Source organism: Gobio gobio (genome assembly GCF_949357685.1).
Source record: "Gobio gobio genome assembly, chromosome: 6".
Taxonomy (NCBI): Eukaryota; Metazoa; Chordata; class Actinopteri; order Cypriniformes; family Gobionidae; genus Gobio; species Gobio gobio.
In genome coordinates, this window is record NC_137102.1 from 45,620,563 (window position 1) to 45,639,305 (window position 18,743).

The 18,743-nt window shown below is 39.4% G+C and overlaps 2 protein-coding genes across 6 annotated transcripts in view; one reads left to right on the forward strand and one right to left on the reverse strand.

The window, feature by feature from the left end:
* Window positions 1-8,464, reverse strand: LOC307127545 (guanylate-binding protein 3-like). The gene is made up of 11 exons (XM_079818829.1): window positions 8,219-8,464; window positions 6,981-7,198; window positions 6,767-6,894; window positions 6,584-6,693; window positions 6,301-6,500; window positions 5,878-6,120; window positions 5,605-5,753; window positions 3,176-3,307; window positions 1,141-1,353; window positions 899-1,001; window positions 1-759 (listed from the first exon to the last, which is right to left on the reverse strand). The coding sequence occupies exons 2-11, from the start codon at window positions 7,168-7,170 to the stop codon at window positions 362-364; spliced, it is 1,866 nt and encodes a 621-aa protein (XP_079674955.1). The 5' UTR covers window positions 7,171-7,198; window positions 8,219-8,464; the 3' UTR covers window positions 1-361.
* LOC307127542 (guanylate-binding protein 3-like) overlaps window positions 8,349-18,743 on the forward strand; it is a 15,792-nt gene continuing 5,397 nt past the window's right edge. Inside the window, exons 1-8 of one of the 5 annotated variants that reach the window (XM_079818825.1) lie at window positions 8,395-8,613; window positions 10,608-10,644; window positions 11,156-11,352; window positions 16,277-16,404; window positions 16,621-16,730; window positions 16,839-17,032; window positions 17,942-18,184; window positions 18,341-18,618. In XM_079818825.1, coding sequence (XP_079674951.1) covers window positions 11,160-11,352; window positions 16,277-16,404; window positions 16,621-16,730; window positions 16,839-17,032; window positions 17,942-18,184; window positions 18,341-18,618 — 1,146 coding nt within the window. In that variant the 5' untranslated portion in view covers window positions 8,395-8,613; window positions 10,608-10,644; window positions 11,156-11,159. Of the gene's footprint in view, window positions 8,619-10,607; window positions 10,645-11,155; window positions 11,353-16,276; window positions 16,405-16,620; window positions 16,731-16,838; window positions 17,033-17,941; window positions 18,185-18,340; window positions 18,619-18,743 lie in introns of all 5 variants that reach the window. The other 4 variants (XM_079818826.1, XM_079818823.1, XM_079818822.1 and 1 more) reach the window with 4 other exon arrangements.

Consider the following 18,743-nt stretch of genomic DNA (forward strand, 5'->3'; position numbering starts at 1 on the left):
ACAAGTTAAATAATAATTCATTTTAATCTGGTGAATTTAATGATTGTAACAGATTTTGTGGTATACAATGGTAACATCCAAACACAAACAGAAAGAAATGATGGTCTACTAAATACAGGCAAACTTGTATGTCTTCCTGCATGCTTAAAACTATGAATTTTCCCATCACCAGCAACACAGTAAATATGTTTTGTGTACAGTATACTGTAATAATGTAAATGAAGACATTACTCAATAACAAACTACATATAATCTTACTAAATAAAAACTTACTGATGATTTATTTTTATAAGCTATAACTATAAATGATATAACTATAAATCAATTTGTAATTTAACAGTGATTTGCACTGAATGGGTATTTATCGTTTGAGTCCTTTCATCATCATCTTGTATTGGAGGAAGGAAGGAAGGATGTCTTTTGCAGCGTTGAGAATGGGCACTACATATTCCTTCATAAAACCGCCAGAACTTTTCTCTTCCTTTTCTTTTTTAAGATTCTTTATCTCTTCGTCTAGAAATCCAGCTTTCTCCCTAAAGCCTTTATTTAGCATCTCCTCCTGCTCCTTCAGTTTGCTCTCAATGGCTCTGTCCACCTCTTGCTTCTGCTGCTCCAGCTCCTGTTCGAACTTCTCCTTCATCTGCCTCATTCGGTCCTCCTGACGCTCTTTTTCTACCTGCATCATTCGTTCACTCTCAGTGCGTCTCTCCTGTTCCTCTTTACACTTCTGTTCCAGCAGAGCATTCCTCTCCTTTTCCTCTGTCAGTCAAGATAAAAAGTTAAATATTCTGTGAAAAAATATGCTAAAACTAAACTTCCAGAACCTGAACTCCAAGATGCCTTAGAGATGAAACAGCCTAATGAATTACAAATATTCATAAGGTTGGTAAAGATGTACCTTGAATCTTTCTGTCGTTTTCACTGAGTTTTTTATCTGTGTAGAGGATGCTGTTTGCTTCAGCTCCTCGATCATTCAGAAACTCATTCAGCACGGCCTCAGCCTGCACATAAACATAGTATTAGAGCTCCTTTATAGATATACTCATAAGCAAACTCAAATTCAAAATTGCTTTATTGGCATGATGTAAGCATATGTGTACTCAAAGAACCATTTTGTACAAACACAGGACGTGTCCTCACCGATACACCTTTGTTGGGTTCTCTGCGGTACTGCTCAACGATGGCGTCTCTGTCTCTGCAGTAGAGTTCATATCCTCCAGACTGACTGTACTCTCCATTCTGCAGCCGTTTATTCATGTCAGAGAACAGATTGTTCAGCAGATCTCTGCACTTTCTCTCTGATGCCATCTCATTCTCTTTCAGCAGGCCAATATAGTGTACATCTATGTTTTCCTAAATACACACACACACAAAAGTTAATGGTTAAGGATAACTCAAACTTCCCTAAAATAAAAATATATTTTTTCCTGCACAGACAAGGACAACACTTTAAAGGTCCCATGGCATGAAATTTTCATTTTATGAGGTTTTTCAACATTAATATGAGTTCCCCTAGCCTGAATATTGTCCCCAAGTGGATAGAAATGTTGATTGGTGTAAAACCGAGTTCTGGCTGTCTTTCTCTGCCTTTGAGAAAATGACAGCCCAGACGAGTCAATCCTGAAGTCTCCTGGTTTGACGTCCAAGCAGGAACGGTTACCTCCCTTTCCTCCGCCCAGAGAATCTGGCACGCCCATGCAAACGCTTGAGAGATCATGGGTTGTGAACAAGTAAACGCTGGCAGTTTCTCAGTGTTTGGATGTACAAATGAAAACAGAAGTCTTTTTTCAGTTCCTTCTGATCTGTGATCAGTGATTTCTGATGTGTAGCTAATTATTTATTATTCGTGCACACGCAGCTCTCTCTCTCCAGACAGAACGGTGTTTTCTATCTTGTGAGTCAGTGTTTTTGTACGTCCTCGTCGCGTCTATCGGTTCTAAAATGTGCATACAGTCATGAGTTTCTGCTCAACATCGGCAGAGTCAGATCTTTAGAGATAAACCTCACACACGCCGAAGCTCGGGCTGCACTGGCCGGTGGCCTTCAACATCCCCGACCCCCAGTACTGCATCTGGCCCACAGCGGAGGCACCAAACGCAGCGTGAGATTAAGCAGAAGGGGGTAAGCGTGAGCATATCCGGGCTAGCCAGCCTAGCCCCACAATAAACTGGATTACATTCGATTACTGCTGTTGTGTCTTTGTTTGCGCTGTGTACTCAACGCGCGTCACTGACGCTTTTATTTTATTTTAAAAATAATGCTATTATCAACACTTACTTTTAACTCGTTCATCTCGACAACTGTAATGGTACTTTGCATGGGTTACAAAGTTGGTAATAATGATGAAGACGGACTCGGTGTGACTGGGACTCGTGTTTATTCAGAACTCTCAGATACAAACACAATAAACTCGCGCTGACTGACAGCGCTCTCATAACTCATAACTATAAAGTAGTTACTATAAATAATTTTGTTAGCAATCGCTCCGTCTCTGGTACATTAGTGATGTCCGGTTCGCGAACGATCTTTCTTTTGAACCAGTTCTTTTTAGTGAACCGAATCAGTTCACCAAATCGGATTGAATCGTTCTAAACGGTTCGCGTCTCCAGTCAGCGCTGATCCATAATTTACTAAAGTTACTAACTTTCTGACATGAGTGACAGTCCCTCCGACTAGAAATAGACTAATAACCTGAAGTATATGCTGTAACTACAACAGTTCAGACATGCTGAGAACTGATGTGAAGTGAACTCAGGTCCATCCGTCTCTCTGGCAGCAGCTCCTGCCTCGTAGACCTCGTTAAACCACGCCCCCTCCGCTCATTTATTATGCAAAGATGTCAGCCAATCACAACAGTGGGCGTTTTTACTGAAGTCTCACAGCAGACACGCCTCTTGAAGCAGGGCATTCAGCCACAGGGCAAACAGCAGTATAAAAAAAAATGCCTTTTATTTCTAAATTATGACATTTTATGATGTAAAAGTCATACTAACAATATAAGTACACCTCAGGAAACATTATAAAATAATAGAAAAATGCCATGCCATGGGACCTTTAAATTGTATTTAGCTGAAGTATTTAAATAATGCATAATTATTAAATGAACAAACCTTTGCACATTTAAGAATATATGCATTATTATGAGTGTGCACATAATTGTGGATTTGAAACTCACAACCAGTTTGTTTAGGTATTCTCCTTGTTCATCTTTAAAGGAGCGTTTCATGAACTCAGAAGTGGCCAGACTGCTGAACTTCTGGTGCTGCGAGGAAATATCATCCACATTTACTGGGAACTTGTTCTTCACCTGCAAAGAACAACATGCTTTGTCATTGAATGGCTGTAACAATTAAGTTAAAGTTCTTAAATTAAAACTGTTTAGAATAAAAAAGGCAGATTTATTTATTTCTTTCATGTTAAATGGATAACATGATGCTTTAAACTATTGCCTGCTGTAAGTGACCTGTATATGTATATTTATATTAATTTCATTTAACATTATTTTAAGAGCCATAATTTGAATAGTTATAATTTAACACTAAAAGCACAAATGATTGAGTAGATATTTGGATTAGTTTAGGTTTATGTTATTTATGTACATTCGTTGAGCACCCCCCTGTTTATTCTGTAATGGTTTGCTCTGGTTTAGTATTGGACTGTCTAGTTCACCCAAAAATTAAAATTAGCCCATGATTTACTCACCCTCCAGCCTTCCTAGGTGTATATGGCATTCTTCTTTCAGATGAATACAATCTGAGTTATATTAAAATACTGTATGTCCTGGCTCTTCTAAGCTTTATAATGGCAGTGAATGACAGCTCAATATTTGAAGCCCAAAAAAGTGCATCCATCCATTATAAAAGTAACCCACACGGCTCCGGGCTCCGGCGAATAGACAGGTTTTTGTACGAAACATTTCTATATTTATCACGTTAAAAAGTAAAATATCTAGCTTCCGGCTGACTGCCTTCCATATTCAACTTACACAAAAAAGTGTAACTGATGCGATAATGATGTCGGATGTTTATAATATTAATATTTTTCTTACAAAAACCCATCGATTCGCTTCAGAAGGCCTTTAATTATCCCCCATAGCTGTGTGGATTACTTTTATAATGGATGGATGCACTTTATTGGGCTTCAAATTTTGAGCTGCCATTCACTGCCATTATAATAAATCTCGGAAGAGCCAGGGCATTTTTTAATATAACTCCAATTGTATTGGTCTGAAAGAAGAACGTCATATGGCTTGAGGGTGAGTAAATGATGGGATAATTATAGTTTTTGGGTGAACTATCCCCTATTATCAGTGCTTTAAGTGGGCCGGTACGCGCCGGTACTCAGTACCGCCACTTCCAAATATAGCTCTTGAGCGTACCGCCACCTTTCCGTGCGCCCAGAACGTGCTTTTAGCGTACCGGTACGCTCATTTGCGAGCAGAGACTACATTACCCATACACCCTTGAGTTTTAAAAGTGAAAAGCACATGCGTCGCTTTTGCCGCTGTCAGTAGGCTTGTTTGAGATGCGCCTCGCCTGAAATTCAGCCGAGACTATGCGGCTGCAGTGAGGAGAGGAGTGAAAAAAGTGCAGGCAAGACAGACAGTTCTTTCTTCTCGTAGTGGATCCGACACCTGCGAGATCAAAGGCGGATATCGCGGGATTCACACTCGTGCGCTTTGTTGCTGATGAACAAGACACCCAAAGTTTTTGTTATTTATTTCCATTCAAAAGACGTGTTTATCAATCATTTTTACTTTAATTACATACTAGTTTTTAATAAAAACTTAATAAAAATTGTTGTCATATATATAAAAAAGTATATAAAAACGTTTTATATACTTTTTTATATATGACAACAATCACATACATAACCCACAGAGAGATCACACTGTCCGAGAGTTTGGGAATATTCAAACATAAAAACATGATATATCAGAGTTTTAAAATCAAATATTTCATCAAACACACGCTAGCTGTGCTGCGGTCGCGGTCACAAGTGGTGACGAGGACGAGAGTGACACTACTTCTATCGATGACAACAGCCGCATGTTGTAGCTATAGTTTCTAACTGTGTTGCTATTTGATTAGAAAAAAGAAAGACAAAAGTGAACATTGGCCTGCATGGTAGGCCTAATGAGGTGCCGTCAATGGTCTTGCTTTGTAAATAAACCCTTATTGTAACAAATTATATAGTTAAACAATTACAAGAACTATATGTTAGTTCTAAGGCTGAAAACAAGTTAGAAAGAGCTTTAAAATGCGGACCTTCTTGAATTATTGACTAAACAATGCCCCCATAACCACGCCCCCAACAAAGCCCCGCCCCCTCTGGTGAGTACCGGCACTTTATTTTTTCCACTTCAAGCACTGCCTATTATGATTGCCGCATTTCCTTTAAGAACTAAAAAAAAGACAGAGCAGCACCATTTTAGATCTGAGTTTATTTTTTATTTGTTTTTTGATTGTGTAAGAACTTTCAGTAAACAATTGAAACCTGAATGAATAACAAAGGATTATTGCTACTACAATTTATCAAATCATTATATTGACAGGCAGCCGAGTTACAGCACTTACTAAATATATAAAATTGTGTGTGTCTTACCTCTTCCATCCCACGCTGATACACAATCAAAGCTTCTTCAACAGCTGCCCGGTTCTCTAGATTTGCGAGAGCAACCACTGCATTTTCCAGACAGGGCACTTTCCCACTGCTGATTGTGTCCACATAAATCTGCACCAGATGCCCGAGCACTGACAACAAAAACAAACACATCAACATATTTTTTCTTTTTTAAATATAAAGGCTTATGTGTCTGAAGTTCACACTCTGAACACTGAAATATCCCAATAACTGTTACATTGGTAAATCACTCACATTTGCCAGTAACCCTGTGTCCTCCTTTCAGTGTTTTCACAGCACTCTTGTGAAAGATGTGGTCACAAAAACGATCTGTGATCTTCAGAAAATCTGGCACAAGGTCCCGTTCTTGTAAGCTTTCTAAGCGTATCATGTTTTCAGGTGAGGCTGGAGATGGGAACGTGAAACACTTCCGGGATGGGAAATAATTTCGGATGCATTGACGGGGCAGGTTGTAGTCGCTGATTTTCTTGTTTATACCTAAATGAGGTTTTAGGAGAAAATAACCAAAGTAATTTTACCAAAGAAGACTCTGTCAAAAAATGTTTTGTTGTTATTAATATTTGTAGACTATTAATTTACATTCACATGTAAATTGTTTGCCGTTCTTGATATACCCTAATATATAATTGATGTTTGCAGTATGTCTATCTAAAATACCTTTCTTCAGCTGGAGAGCAAACTCAAGGTACTCATCCTCAGTCACTTTCTTTCCATCTATTACCAGTTCCAAGGTGAAATCTCTAACCACCCAGATGAATGATGGGAAAAAAAGCACAAATTTGGAATCCTCCTCTTCCTCCTCGTCTCCTGCTTCTGCCGATCTGATCTTGATCTGCTCAGCGAGCTCACTAACATAGCTGCAGCACATTGAGAAATAACAGCATCTTGCAAAGGTTGTATAAATGAAAGAGGGTCTTACATGTGGCAGATTAAAGGATACTGCAGATTTTCCACGGCATTGTTATCGATGGTGCCGCGGCTGTTGTACACCAGAGAGCTGCTGAGCAGAACAGCCAGAGAAAAAATCCAGCCATCATTCTTAGAGTCTCCCTGAAACACAGTGTCTTCAAAATCAAAGCATCGACCATAAAACAATATTAATAAGCTCAATCCTTGTCCTCACCTTGTCCACATCTCCCAGTCCCTCTGTGTCCAGCAGCACCAGAGTGTGTCCTTCTTTCTTGGGGTGAGGGACACACCACATCCAGATGCCTTTGGTTTTCGACTCAATAGTGTTGCCGAGAGCAAAGCCTGAGACAATTACATTTTTTATTATTATTAGCATGATGTAGCTAATATTCACACTTTAAGTTGCAGTGTCTGGACAGTTCTTTCACCTGACTGTTGTCCTGCCAGGCGGTTCATAAGGTAGGACTTCCCCGTACGGTAGAGTCCCACCACAGACACCACCACCACTGGCTCCTTGATTCTACTCAGGAGCTCAATGGCATCCTTACAGACGCAGAGAGATCCGTTCACATTCTCCACCAAACAAATGGGCGAAGGCATTAATTTGGCATTAGACATGCTGGCTCTCTCTAGCTCTTCCTGTTTGCTAAAGGGGGGAAATATCAATTTGTTTACTGTAAACATGTATAAAACCTGTAGACAAAACATACCTCAAAACAATGAATTCATTCTGGTCTCAAATATATTGTACCATTTACATTCTGTGTTAGTCATTAAACATTTATCTTATATCTCTATAAAAACAGTATGAAATGAATGTCATTGTCATCTTGTTAATGCTTACCTAGTTAATTATGTTCTTAAAACTCACCATGTTCATTATGTTACAAGAATTATGATTTCATTAAAGAAGTTGGTTTATTTGCATGAGCACATACTGATTATAAAGGGCAAAGGTCAATGACTTGGAATAATTTTGTCAGTCTAATTTTCAACACTGCTATGGTGGAGAAAGAATCTATAATAATAACACCATATAAATCTCATTTAATGATATGCAGTTGCAACCTTACATGGTTTATTAATTATACCTATTTACTTTCATTTAGCCAGCCCATATGACATCATTGCAAAATAGGCCAACAATTAAATTACAATATTATAAATGATTAATAATTTATAATAATGATATAACAGCCATAATACATTAAAACAGGTAAATATTATGATATTTAAGAAGTATCTAATTTTTTTTGTGCGGGAGTGCGAGCATAATGTGTTTCTATTATGTTTGCGAGCCCTCGTGCGCCGCCTAAAGGAAAGTATTTTTGGACTCAGGAACAGTTATCATCCACAGATTTAGCCAAAGGTTGTTCTTCGGATAATTGAAATGTCCATTACTAGGCCTAATCATTAAATAATAATTATTTAAATAATAGCGTTATATAGGCTAATAATTAAATTAAAATATGAGTAACGTTAGGCCTAGATGTCAGTAAAAATCGCATTGTGAATAAAATGTGCACAATCAAAAGTCTTGAGTGGACATACTGATTACAGTAGCCTAATAAAATGTTTGCACTGTTTTGCAATATATTAGGGTTAGGGTATTTGTATTTGTGAATGAAAGCTAAAGATAAATAAAAAGACAAGAAAATTCACTTACATGACTCCAAATGTGTCTTAAGACAGTTGATCTTCCCTCCACGATAGGCGACAGCGCACTGAACGGAATCGCAGGTTTTATTTAGGTTACAACGTTGGGGTTGTTTTTCAGTATCCGCCCATACGGATTTACAGCCGAGTTGACGTTAAACGGTCGATTTCTGGGAAACTATATCCAGACCAGTGACCGAACCCAAACCGAACCAACTTTTGCTTTTAGTTTCACTTTCAGCATTTCAGCATCACTGATTCGCCAATGAGAGAACACGCCTCGTCTCTGTACCATTTATGGTCGAAAAGATAGCCTATTATTATCAACAATTTATCGCACAAGAGGAGCCTGTCAGCAGTTTTGGAGAGTTTATGAACATTACAGCGGCCCTAACGCATCTGCCTGTAAGGTAATAATAATATTTGCTATTGCCTATACCATGCAATCATGAGGACGCCCGCAGTAAACACGCGGTGTTGTTATGCTGCCTTCACGTGCTATCGGAAATTTGATGATTCCGACTTCTGAAGTCGTGATTACGAGCGCATTGCATTCAAGTTTCAAAATGTGAGGGCGTTCATGTGCAATGTTTACCTAGGAAACTCGTATTTTCGATTATTCCGAGAGCACGTGAAGGCAGCATTAGTACTTGTTATTGTGTGTGTCATTGCAACCCTTAATCTTTTTATTTAATTATTGTTCGGGAATTGCTAATGTTCTAGGATAATTCTTTTTTAGCATGTAGGCTATGTTGTATAAACAGAATTCAAGTTATTTTGTGGGGCGACGAACGTTTTAATAGGTCACAATATTTGCGATTTGAAAGCCAAAATGCATAATGATCAGATTAACGTTGAAAGGTTGAAATATAGCTTACTTTCAACTGGTGAGATTGTTAAATCTGCGACTATCCACGTGCGCACGGACCCTGAAGTAGTGACTAATTAATCACATCTGTTTATCAATTTCTTTAATTAATAATGACTTGAGGTTAAATATAGGCTGTAGTGGGGGGGTGTAGTTCCAACCAGTGTTTCTAAAAAACCATAGAAGAAATTGGTCATGTCACCACATCATTTTGAAAAGCCATCCATTTTACTCAAAACTTAAGGAGAGACATGTCATGTGGCATGAGAGGTTAGCACATTTTAGCTCAAAAAACTTTTTTTCCTTTCAACCTAAAATTTCTATGATCAAGGTTTTTCAATTGTAGTGTCTGAACAATTATAGACAAGTTTGAAAACATTTCGCACATGTTTTAGTGATTTAGCAGGCTACACAATAAGTATATACAGTTAACATGATGTTAGCTCTTAGCTGCTGGATCATGCTAGTTTTTCAAACTTGTGGGTCTGGGGTGATTTGTGCCAAAGGGCCTGGGTTAAGTTGGGCCAAAGTTGAAAGAAGTCTGTGAATGGAAAGCCCATCTTTAAATCGAAAGAAAACGATGAAGGAGTCATCCCTAGAGGTGATGTGCTCAAGAAACTACCCATACCCCCAAAACTTGGTGGTACAGCCAGAAGGGAGCAGACATTTATAGATGCCCCTGCAGCATTGACAAGTGGGATGTTAAGTAGTAGGCCATCCAGACCACCTAGACCTACATACTATATAATATAATCTGGAGATAATCCGGAGAAGTGAGGAGATGGGCATGCGTCATCAGTGTTTGACTCACCTGCCATTTGTTTAATTTAGCTAACACTGATTTCAGTTTTGTTATTAAAGAGAAATGTTATTCCGTTTTTAAGAGGCCTAAGTCACAATAGGATGTTTAGAAATGAGCCTCACTTTATTATTATATGTTACACAATTGAGAAGCAGCTTTCTATGTATGTCAACAGGCATTTATTGCCAAAGGCTTTTTGCCTGAAATGATTCACAATTATCAAATATTGTGTAATTAAGTTTTTTGGGTTTCCCCAAAAACTACACATGCGCGAGAATATTACGCAGATCCGGCTTTCGGACACATGACCCAGAAGCGATTTGTTTACAAGCAGAGGAAGACGCGCGTATCTAAGCTGTGGAATTCTACATTGATCGCGCTTTAGGTCTCGGCATAGTTCTCAAAATGGGGTTAAAGTGTGCATTTCATGGATTCCCGAACCCCGGCGCTACGTCATATTCTCGCGCATGCGTCGTGGAGGCACACACGGAAGACAAGAACAAGTTGGATAAAGGTGTTATTTAGATTTTTTTTTGTGCACAAAAACTATTGTCGTCGCATCGTAAAATTATTGTAGAGCCACTGTGGTGAGATGGACTTTGTAACAATGTTTTAAGTGCCTTTTATGGGTCTTGGGAGAGTAAATGTACTGAATGCCAATGGAGGCCTATCTGAAGCCTTTTTCAGCCATCAGCTTTCAACAAAAATATCTTAATTTGTGTTCCGAAGATGAACAGAGGTTTTACGGGTGTCGAACGACATGAGGGTGAGTAATTAATGACAGAATTTACTAACCCTAACTAACCCTTTAAATGAGTAATTTTGTATTGAATTTGTCTTGCTTTCATATAACAGTACAGTTCATAACATTAAAATGTTCTGTTTTACTTCAGAAATCACTGGCACAATTTATCCCAACGTATTCTACCCAAAGGCACAACTTACCCCTCACCAGGGGCAAGTTATGCCAAGAGACCACTTTTTTCCCAAAAGCTATATTTCTGAAACGATTAATTTCAGATCCAAAGTTATTGTTCTCAGGGATGCACCACATCCTGAAATATATGTACATTCTTAAGTTGAAGACATTACTGTCATGGCCTCACTTTAAAGTCACTTTGAGTAAAAACTGGCACAACTCACCCCACTCTCCCCTATGTATTTTTAGAAACTTTTGATATTTGAGACAACGTTTAAACTTTGAACGTGTCCACTGCTCAGCAACGCAAAATAGCCACGCGCTGTAAGAATGTCTGTTTTTTTTCTTTCTTTCTCAGAGTCATGGCGTGCGGCGGGTTCATGTCCTCTCCGGTGTGTCTCATTGAAAACGATGAAAATGAGAAGTTGCGTGTGAGGAAACAGGCCAAAGACATACTGGATGGGATCAAGGAGCCGGTGGTGGTGGTGTCTGTGGTGGGACTCTATCGTACGGGGAAGTCCTACCTTATGAACCGCCTGGCAGGACAACAGTCCGGTGAGGAAAAACTGATGAAAGTCTCTCAAATGCAGTACATGTATATTGACACAGAATCGGAATTTTGTGTATGTGTGTGTCCAAATGTACGACTTTCTTGCACTTTATACAGAAAATAACTTGAATACAATTCTCTTATGATTTTATGTCTGAAATATCTGAATTAAAATAAATCTTTATTCATCCTCTTGTTTACAGCTTGTAGCCTATGATCTTTCCTCCATGGAACACAGGATATATCTGTCGATTACATTTTTTAAAAATCGTGATTAATTGCACACTTATTGTAAAATTAAGCAAACGCCATTTATCTCATTAAACGCATTCATTTTGTCATCATTTGCTATATCCAGCAAAGTGAACAATCAGAAAACTGCAAGCTTAAAGGATCATTGGAGACTCCAAAAGGACACCAAATTACCAAACATAAGGAGTCCATATAATTATATTATATAATAAATGTATACACACCTAAGACCAGGAGTGACACTTAAAAATAAAATGAAGAATCAATTTATCAATTTAATAATTCAAACATAAAATCTATATAAATCAATCACTTTTAAATGGAAAAATTAATAGACATATTTAAAGTTGTTTATTTAATTCATGTTTTTAAATGTAGTTAAAAAAAACTATAAAACAATACATTAAATAAAACATTTTAAATGTATAAATAAATAAATAGACACATTTTAAAATGTTTTAAAACGCATATTAATAAAACAATAAAAAGTAGATTAATAAATCAAATGCACATTTTAAATCGCTTTTTTAAAAAGCATTTGGCAAACGCTTTTCTCTCTCTATTTGCCATTGGACAGTACACACGTGGGAGCAACCAATCAACTTTCGCCTCAGTTTGAAGAGCCAAACCCTCTCCACTTGTAAAAGTAACACGTACTGTCTTTGGACAGTGAGAGATCAAATAGTGGTGCCATTTTAATGTCTTGCATGTGAGAATTGTTATTGTACATAAAACATTATGCAAGTGTCCATGGCTGACATTGCTAATATTTTAAGAAAACCTGTCAATGATAGTGGTTCTTAGCCGCTATTTAATGTAGGCTAGGTGTATGGTGATTTTTGTCAGATCATGTCGCAGTTATAATCATGATTTTAGCAGTTCAGATCAGTAAAAGTGACTGCTGGTGGCGTTACTATTTATATTGGCCGTTTCTCAATAACAAGTACGCGATATTCTGACTTGCGTCCTTGCTAGTTCAGATTTGCCAAGTTCGACTCAGGAGAACGAACTCTCGAGGACGGGAGGACACAAGTCCAGTGATTAATGGAATCCAAGCATCACTTTGAGCACATAAGTCATGATCTCCTGTTTTAATGTTACAACAAATTCACAACTTGTTTGACACAAACAATGCAAACTGTTAGAGAATGTTTCCCAGATAATCAGCATCAGCACCTGCTGCCCCCTACTGGTGGTTTAGTTTCATCTTTCCAACATTTCTTATTTGTATTCAAAAATATTTAAAACAATCTCATAACATTTTTCAGTGTAAATTATTTAATTTGATTGGTAACCGCCCTATAGTGTCTTATTCTAATTTAATTTATAGATCAAATGTAAGAATATAAAATGAAAGCTGAAGCATAGCCTATATTTAATAAGATTATGGAAAAAATGCCCTTTATAAAAGGTAATATCACAAATATGAAGATTTAAATATGTCAAAGCTGATTGAACACTGGTGAGAATATTGCTTCAGAATAAATTATATTTAAAAAAAAATCAAATAAAAAAAAAATCAAATGTTTTACTCGGACAAGTGAATGACAGACTTACTTGTTTGAAGGACAAGCACGTGAACTGGCTTAATGTCGAGCCCTGATAGTAAGTCATCTCATATTTGCTGGGGAATATATGTGTCCAGGCAGCTGGTAGGTTAGCTAACAGTTTGACCAGAGTATGTGAATTTCAGAAGCTATTCTGACACTCAGAAGGAAAGAAAAAGGAAATAAAAGGAAAGCAAAAACGAAATATTCAAAATTATTATGAAATATTAATTTGCCATTTGCCTCCTCTCTGACATCTTTGAAATAGACAAATGCAATAATAGCCTCCTATGCATTGTCTGGATAGCCTAACCAAAGGTTTTCACATTTCTCTCTCTATCTCTCACACACACACTCTAAGAAATGCTGAATTAAATATGTTTTTATCTGTACGAATTGTCATTTTTCAGATCAGAACCCCGTCCCCACCCAAACCCCCGCCGCCATCGTTCAAAACTTGAGAGCCCTGCGTATCTCATTTCACAGATAGTTTGTTTCTGTATTGATTCTATATAAAAATGCTGATGCATTGGGAAGTATTTCCTCTGGCTCTTGTTTTAAATTATTTTGTTCCGTTATTATACTGCTTGTTTTCATCTGTTGACGTTGTACAAGCAGAATGTGGCGGTTGGTCGGTGTTGTAGCTTTTTGTCCCGCCCCTCCTCCACTCTGTTCGTCAATGGGACCAAGCCAAAAACCGTCCGAGGCACACTTAGCGGCGAAACAGTTAAAGGGGTACTTCAGTGCTGGAAAGATGAATGTGTATTTTAACTGGGTCATTTATGTAGTATAATGTGAAATTATTTTTCTAGACCGAAAAAATAAATTTTCTGTCTTTTCGTCTCATGTGGATGAAAGACAACAACTTCCAGAATGCACTTTCTTCGCTGCTCAACGATGCCACTCCAAAAGCCACGGCTACTGGTTACATCTCTTGCCCACCGTGGCACCGCCCCCACCCCACCGTTGTTTTGATGTTCATAGTAATAAAATCATTTTGTTCAGTTAGAGAATAAACACTACAATTAAAAACTGAATGTGTCTTTTCAATAAAGTGTGAGTGAGCCGAACGAAAGGCACGGCACAGATGCAGCTGGAGTCAGATTTCATTCATTACGAGAACGAAGAGCTGAGGTAAGCGCAGGCCGTGGCAATCATTCACGACACGTGTCCAGTCCAGTCTAACTTTCATAGGAATTAATTGAAAAGTTGAAACACTCACTTTGCTCCGTACCTCTCCGTTATTAATGCCGTCATTCTGTGAGTGAGATCCCACCCCTATGGGCGGGTTGAAAACATGTGGAACTAGCTCCTTCTACTGGCTGTAGTCTATAGCCTCTAGCCAAAAAATCCTCCGATGACATCATTCTCCTAATTCTCCTGTCTCAGGAGGAAATGGGGGGGGGGGGGTTTACGATAATTCAAATATACTACCGGGTTTCTACTGATAAGAAAGCTTAATGCTAAATCGCTGAAATAACCCTTTAAGGCCAGAGCCAGAAGGCCACAGTGAGAGAGGTGAATTGAATATGCTTGCGCTGTTCTTCCTAACTCTCCAATGGAGGGCCTGGCCTCCGAGGATGAGTGAAAGGTTCAGGAACTGTTCTTGGGGACCTTATAATGAGAGGCCTTGGCCGTCGAAGTCGGGTCAATCCATCTGCACTGTCGCTGTCCAACTGGTTGTCGAGTCCTAGAACCCCAGTCTCTGTGGGGGATTCCATAGGCGATGGTTCACTTTGCTGTACCTCACAGGATTGCTGGAGGGAGGATGAGCGTGAACGAGTCAGAGTTGGTTGCCGTTCAACCTCCCTGAACCTATGTGGGATGGGTTGGCAAAACACGGCAGACTGCTATTTTGCTGCTGAAAATGTTTCGACCGCAGTAGTCACAGGTTCTCCAAATAGGCCATCATTAGAAATGGGGGCGTCTAACAAAGATTTGTCTTTTTCTTTGATGTCAGTGAGAGTAAGCCAAAGGTGGCACTCTACTGACACCATCCCTGCCATGGACCTGCCTACTGCGAGAGCAGTATGCTTGGTAGCTCTCAGCGCCGACTCAGTAGCCTGCCTGAGCTCTTTAACAGCCTCGGGAGTCATGCCTTCTTCTTTGTCTAGCTCCTTCAATAAATCGGCTTGATAGGCCTGAAGCACAGCCATAGAATGAAGGGTAGCTGCTGCTTGCTCTGCTGCCATGTAGGACTTACCAACCAAAGAAGAAGTAATCCTACATGGTTTGGAAGGCAGCAGAGGACATGACTTCTACGATGGAGCTGAAGTCGGCACGAGATGGTCTGCGAGAGTCTCTTCAACGGCCGGCATCATCACATAACCATGATCCACCATTTTGGAAACAGTGGCAAAATCCGCGGCCATGGGATTAGTAATGCTCGCCGAAAAGGGCTGCTTCCAAGACTTCGAGACCTAGTGGTGGAGGTCTTGGAGGAAGGGTAGAGGCCTACTGGACTGGTTTGGGGTGCGACTCGCAAAAAAAATCGATCATCCAGCTTTGACTGGCCCTGATTTTGTGCAGACTCACTGTCCCATTCCAGCCCCAGCTTATCTACAGCGCGAGTGACCACTTCTAACAGCTCATTGTATGACTGGGAAGTGTGTTTCTCCTGTCCCCTCGGGGGGAGAGAACTCTCCCTCTTCCCTTTCATGGAAACGGTATTCCCTGGTGGCTGTGGACTCTTTCAGCAGAAAAACAAAGCAAAAATGGTTCAGGAATGGTTTGAGGATCACAACAATGGGTTTGTGTTGACTTGGCCTCCAAATTCCCCATATCTCAATCCAATCGAGCATCTGTGGGATGTGCTGAACAAAGATGTCCGATCCATGGAGGCCCCACCTTACAACTTTCAGGACATGCTGTTAACACCTTGGTGCTAGATACCACAGCAAACCTTCAGGGGTCTAGTAGTGGAGTCCATGCCTCAACGGGTCAGGGGACCAACAGAATATTAGGAAGGTGGTCATAGTGTGTGTGTGTGTGTGTGTGTGTGTGTGTGTGTGTGTGTGTGTGTGTGTGTGTGTGTGTGTGTGTGTGTGTGTGTGTGTGTGTGTGTGTGTGTGTGTGTGTGTGTGTGTGTGTGTGTGTGTGTTAAGGTGACAAATGTTTGTCGTTTTCTCAGGCTTTGCTCTCGGCTGCACTATTGAATCAAAGACCAAAGGCATCTGGATGTGGTGTGTCCCTCACCCCTATAAAGAAGGACACACTCTGGTGTTGCTGGACACAGAGGGACTGGGTGATGTAAAGAAGGTGAGGAGGAAGAACGTACAGCATCCACAGTGAAGTTTCCATAGCAAATATCTCCACTGCAACAAAATGTACCATCATTTCAACATAACTAATTGTATTATTTACAGTGCTTGTAAGAAAGCTATATTGTATTAACTGTTTCTCACATTGTGTGCTGTTATAGTAAAGGCAAATGTATGGCCACTTATTCTGTAGCTGACAGACTGTTTGTTTCAGGGGGATGAGAAACATGACACGTGGATCTTCTGTCTGGCTGTTCTTCTCAGTAGCACTCTAGTGTACAACAGCTTAGGGGTTATTGACAACATGGCACTGGAAAAGCTGCAGTATCCTTTTCACATGCACAATAAACATTCAAATCCACTGTAATACATTTAAAAACACTCTTTTATAGCATTGTTTGTGTAATTCTTCCTTATCAGCGCTGAATGTAGCTACATTACAGAGTTGACGGAGAACATTCGTGTGAAGGCAGAAGTGAGTCGAGACGAGGATGATTCGGCAGATTACATGCGCATTTTTCCATCGTTTGTCTGGGCCGTTCGTGACTTCACTCTGGAACTGAAAATGGGGGATAAACCAATAACATCAGACGAGTATCTGGAGAGCGCGTTGACACTCAAATCAGGTGAGATAAAGAGTTGACATTACACAGTACACACAATATACGAATATTACCTACATTCATTACCTTTTTGACTGCAAGACCTCCCTTTGTCCAAGACAATATTCACAAGCCCTCATCTTGGTTGAGAGCTTTAGCAGTTTCTGAAGAATACAACTGAATTAGCTGATCTATGCTGTTCTATTCAGCGGGGATTAGTAATTATGTTGTACATATACTGCCCTACCAAAAAAAAAAGTCACAGTTTTTGTATTTAAATAGGCAAATACTAAAGAGTCTATGACTGGATCATTATTGCAGTGATTCATATTTTTCTAGCATGTTGTTTGACAACAGTTCTTTTTTATTTTAACAACCTTGTAGGAAGAGTGAGATGGGGCAATCAATGCACATCTTGATGGTGTAATAAATACACAAATGTTTTGCTATTTCCATCAAGAGGTGTGTTAATTTTTGGTCTAGATCTTGTATTGACAATGCAAGAGTCAAGCACTCTGTAAAGTCTCCTCCAGCACATCCCATGGACTTTCAATGAATTTGAGGTCTGGACTCAAAGGTGCCATTTCGTGTGAAAATGATTCTCCATGCTCCCTCCCAACCATTCTTTCTCAATATCAGCCTATATCATGAATCTATATCATGAATATCATGAATCTTGACATTTGTCATCCTGGCATATGGTCATGATATGTCTTCCTACATGGTTGTTTAAGAAATAAAAAGCTACACACTCCAATTAGGATTAGATGAATTGTTGCCAAACATAATAATCACTGCAATAATGATCCAGTCATAGACTCTTAAACATTTGCCTATTTAAATCCAAACAGCGACTTTTTTTTTGGCCAGGCAGTGTATAAGATGTAGCAGTTCAATTGCAGCTTTTTTTTTAAATCTTGTTTCTTATTGTAGGTAACTCAGCTCAGACTGAGCAGTATAACCTTCCCCGCCGCTGTCTGCGTCATTTCTTTGCGGTGAGAAAGTGTTTTGTGTTCCCTCGGCCGGCTAGTACTCAAAATATGAGAAGAATGGAGGAGCTGACAGAGAAGGATCTGGATTCAGAGTTCCTTGAGCAGGCAAATACCTTCTGCCATTACATTTATGACAACGCAGATCCAAAGACTGTCAGCGGAGGCTGTACAATTACTGGAACTGGTGTGTACTTTCACAGAAACCCTTGTAGAAGAACTGTTGCAGCAACTTTAAGTAGCACTTACAGAAATTTTAAGCAGATAAATAAGTTTGTAGAGATTTAATGAAAAGTGAAAACCCAAAGGACTGACTGAATTATCGAGTGGTGTTTCCTGACAGCTCTGGGGAATCTTGCTGAGGTTTACGTAGAGGCGATCCGCGACGGGAAGGTTCCATGTTTGGAGAACGCAGTCATATCTCTGGCTAAGATCCAGAACGTCCGTGCAGTGGAACAGGCCCTGGAGTCCTACATGACCGAGATGCTCTGCACGGCTCAGCTTCCTATGGACCCTGCAGCTCTGTCTGACATCCACACAGTTGCAGAGAAGAAGGCCATTGAAGGTTTCATCACCATGTCCTTCAATGACAATGACCAGATCTACCAAAAAGAGCTCATGGTAAAGTACCCACTGACACATTCAAATTAAACAGCACCTCTATGCAAAAGCAGAGCACAAATTTAAAGGGATGATGATTTGAGAAATCAACTTTCCTTTAAGCCTTTGATATATAAAAGTTAATT

Excerpts from the sequence above, each read along its gene's own strand:
- LOC307127545 (XM_079818829.1), bottom strand. The coding sequence starts at position 7,170 with ATGTCTAATGCCAAATTAATGCCTTCGCCCATTTGTTTGGTGGAGAAT. Across the intron at positions 6,895-6,980 it reads CCTGGCAGGACAACAGTCAG|GCTTTGCTCTCGGCAACACT; the intron begins GTGAAAGAACTG and ends TAATTGTCTCAG. Across the intron at positions 1,002-1,140 it reads AACCCAACAAAGGTGTATCG|GCTGAGGCCGTGCTGAATGA; the intron begins GTGAGGACACGT and ends GTTTATGTGCAG.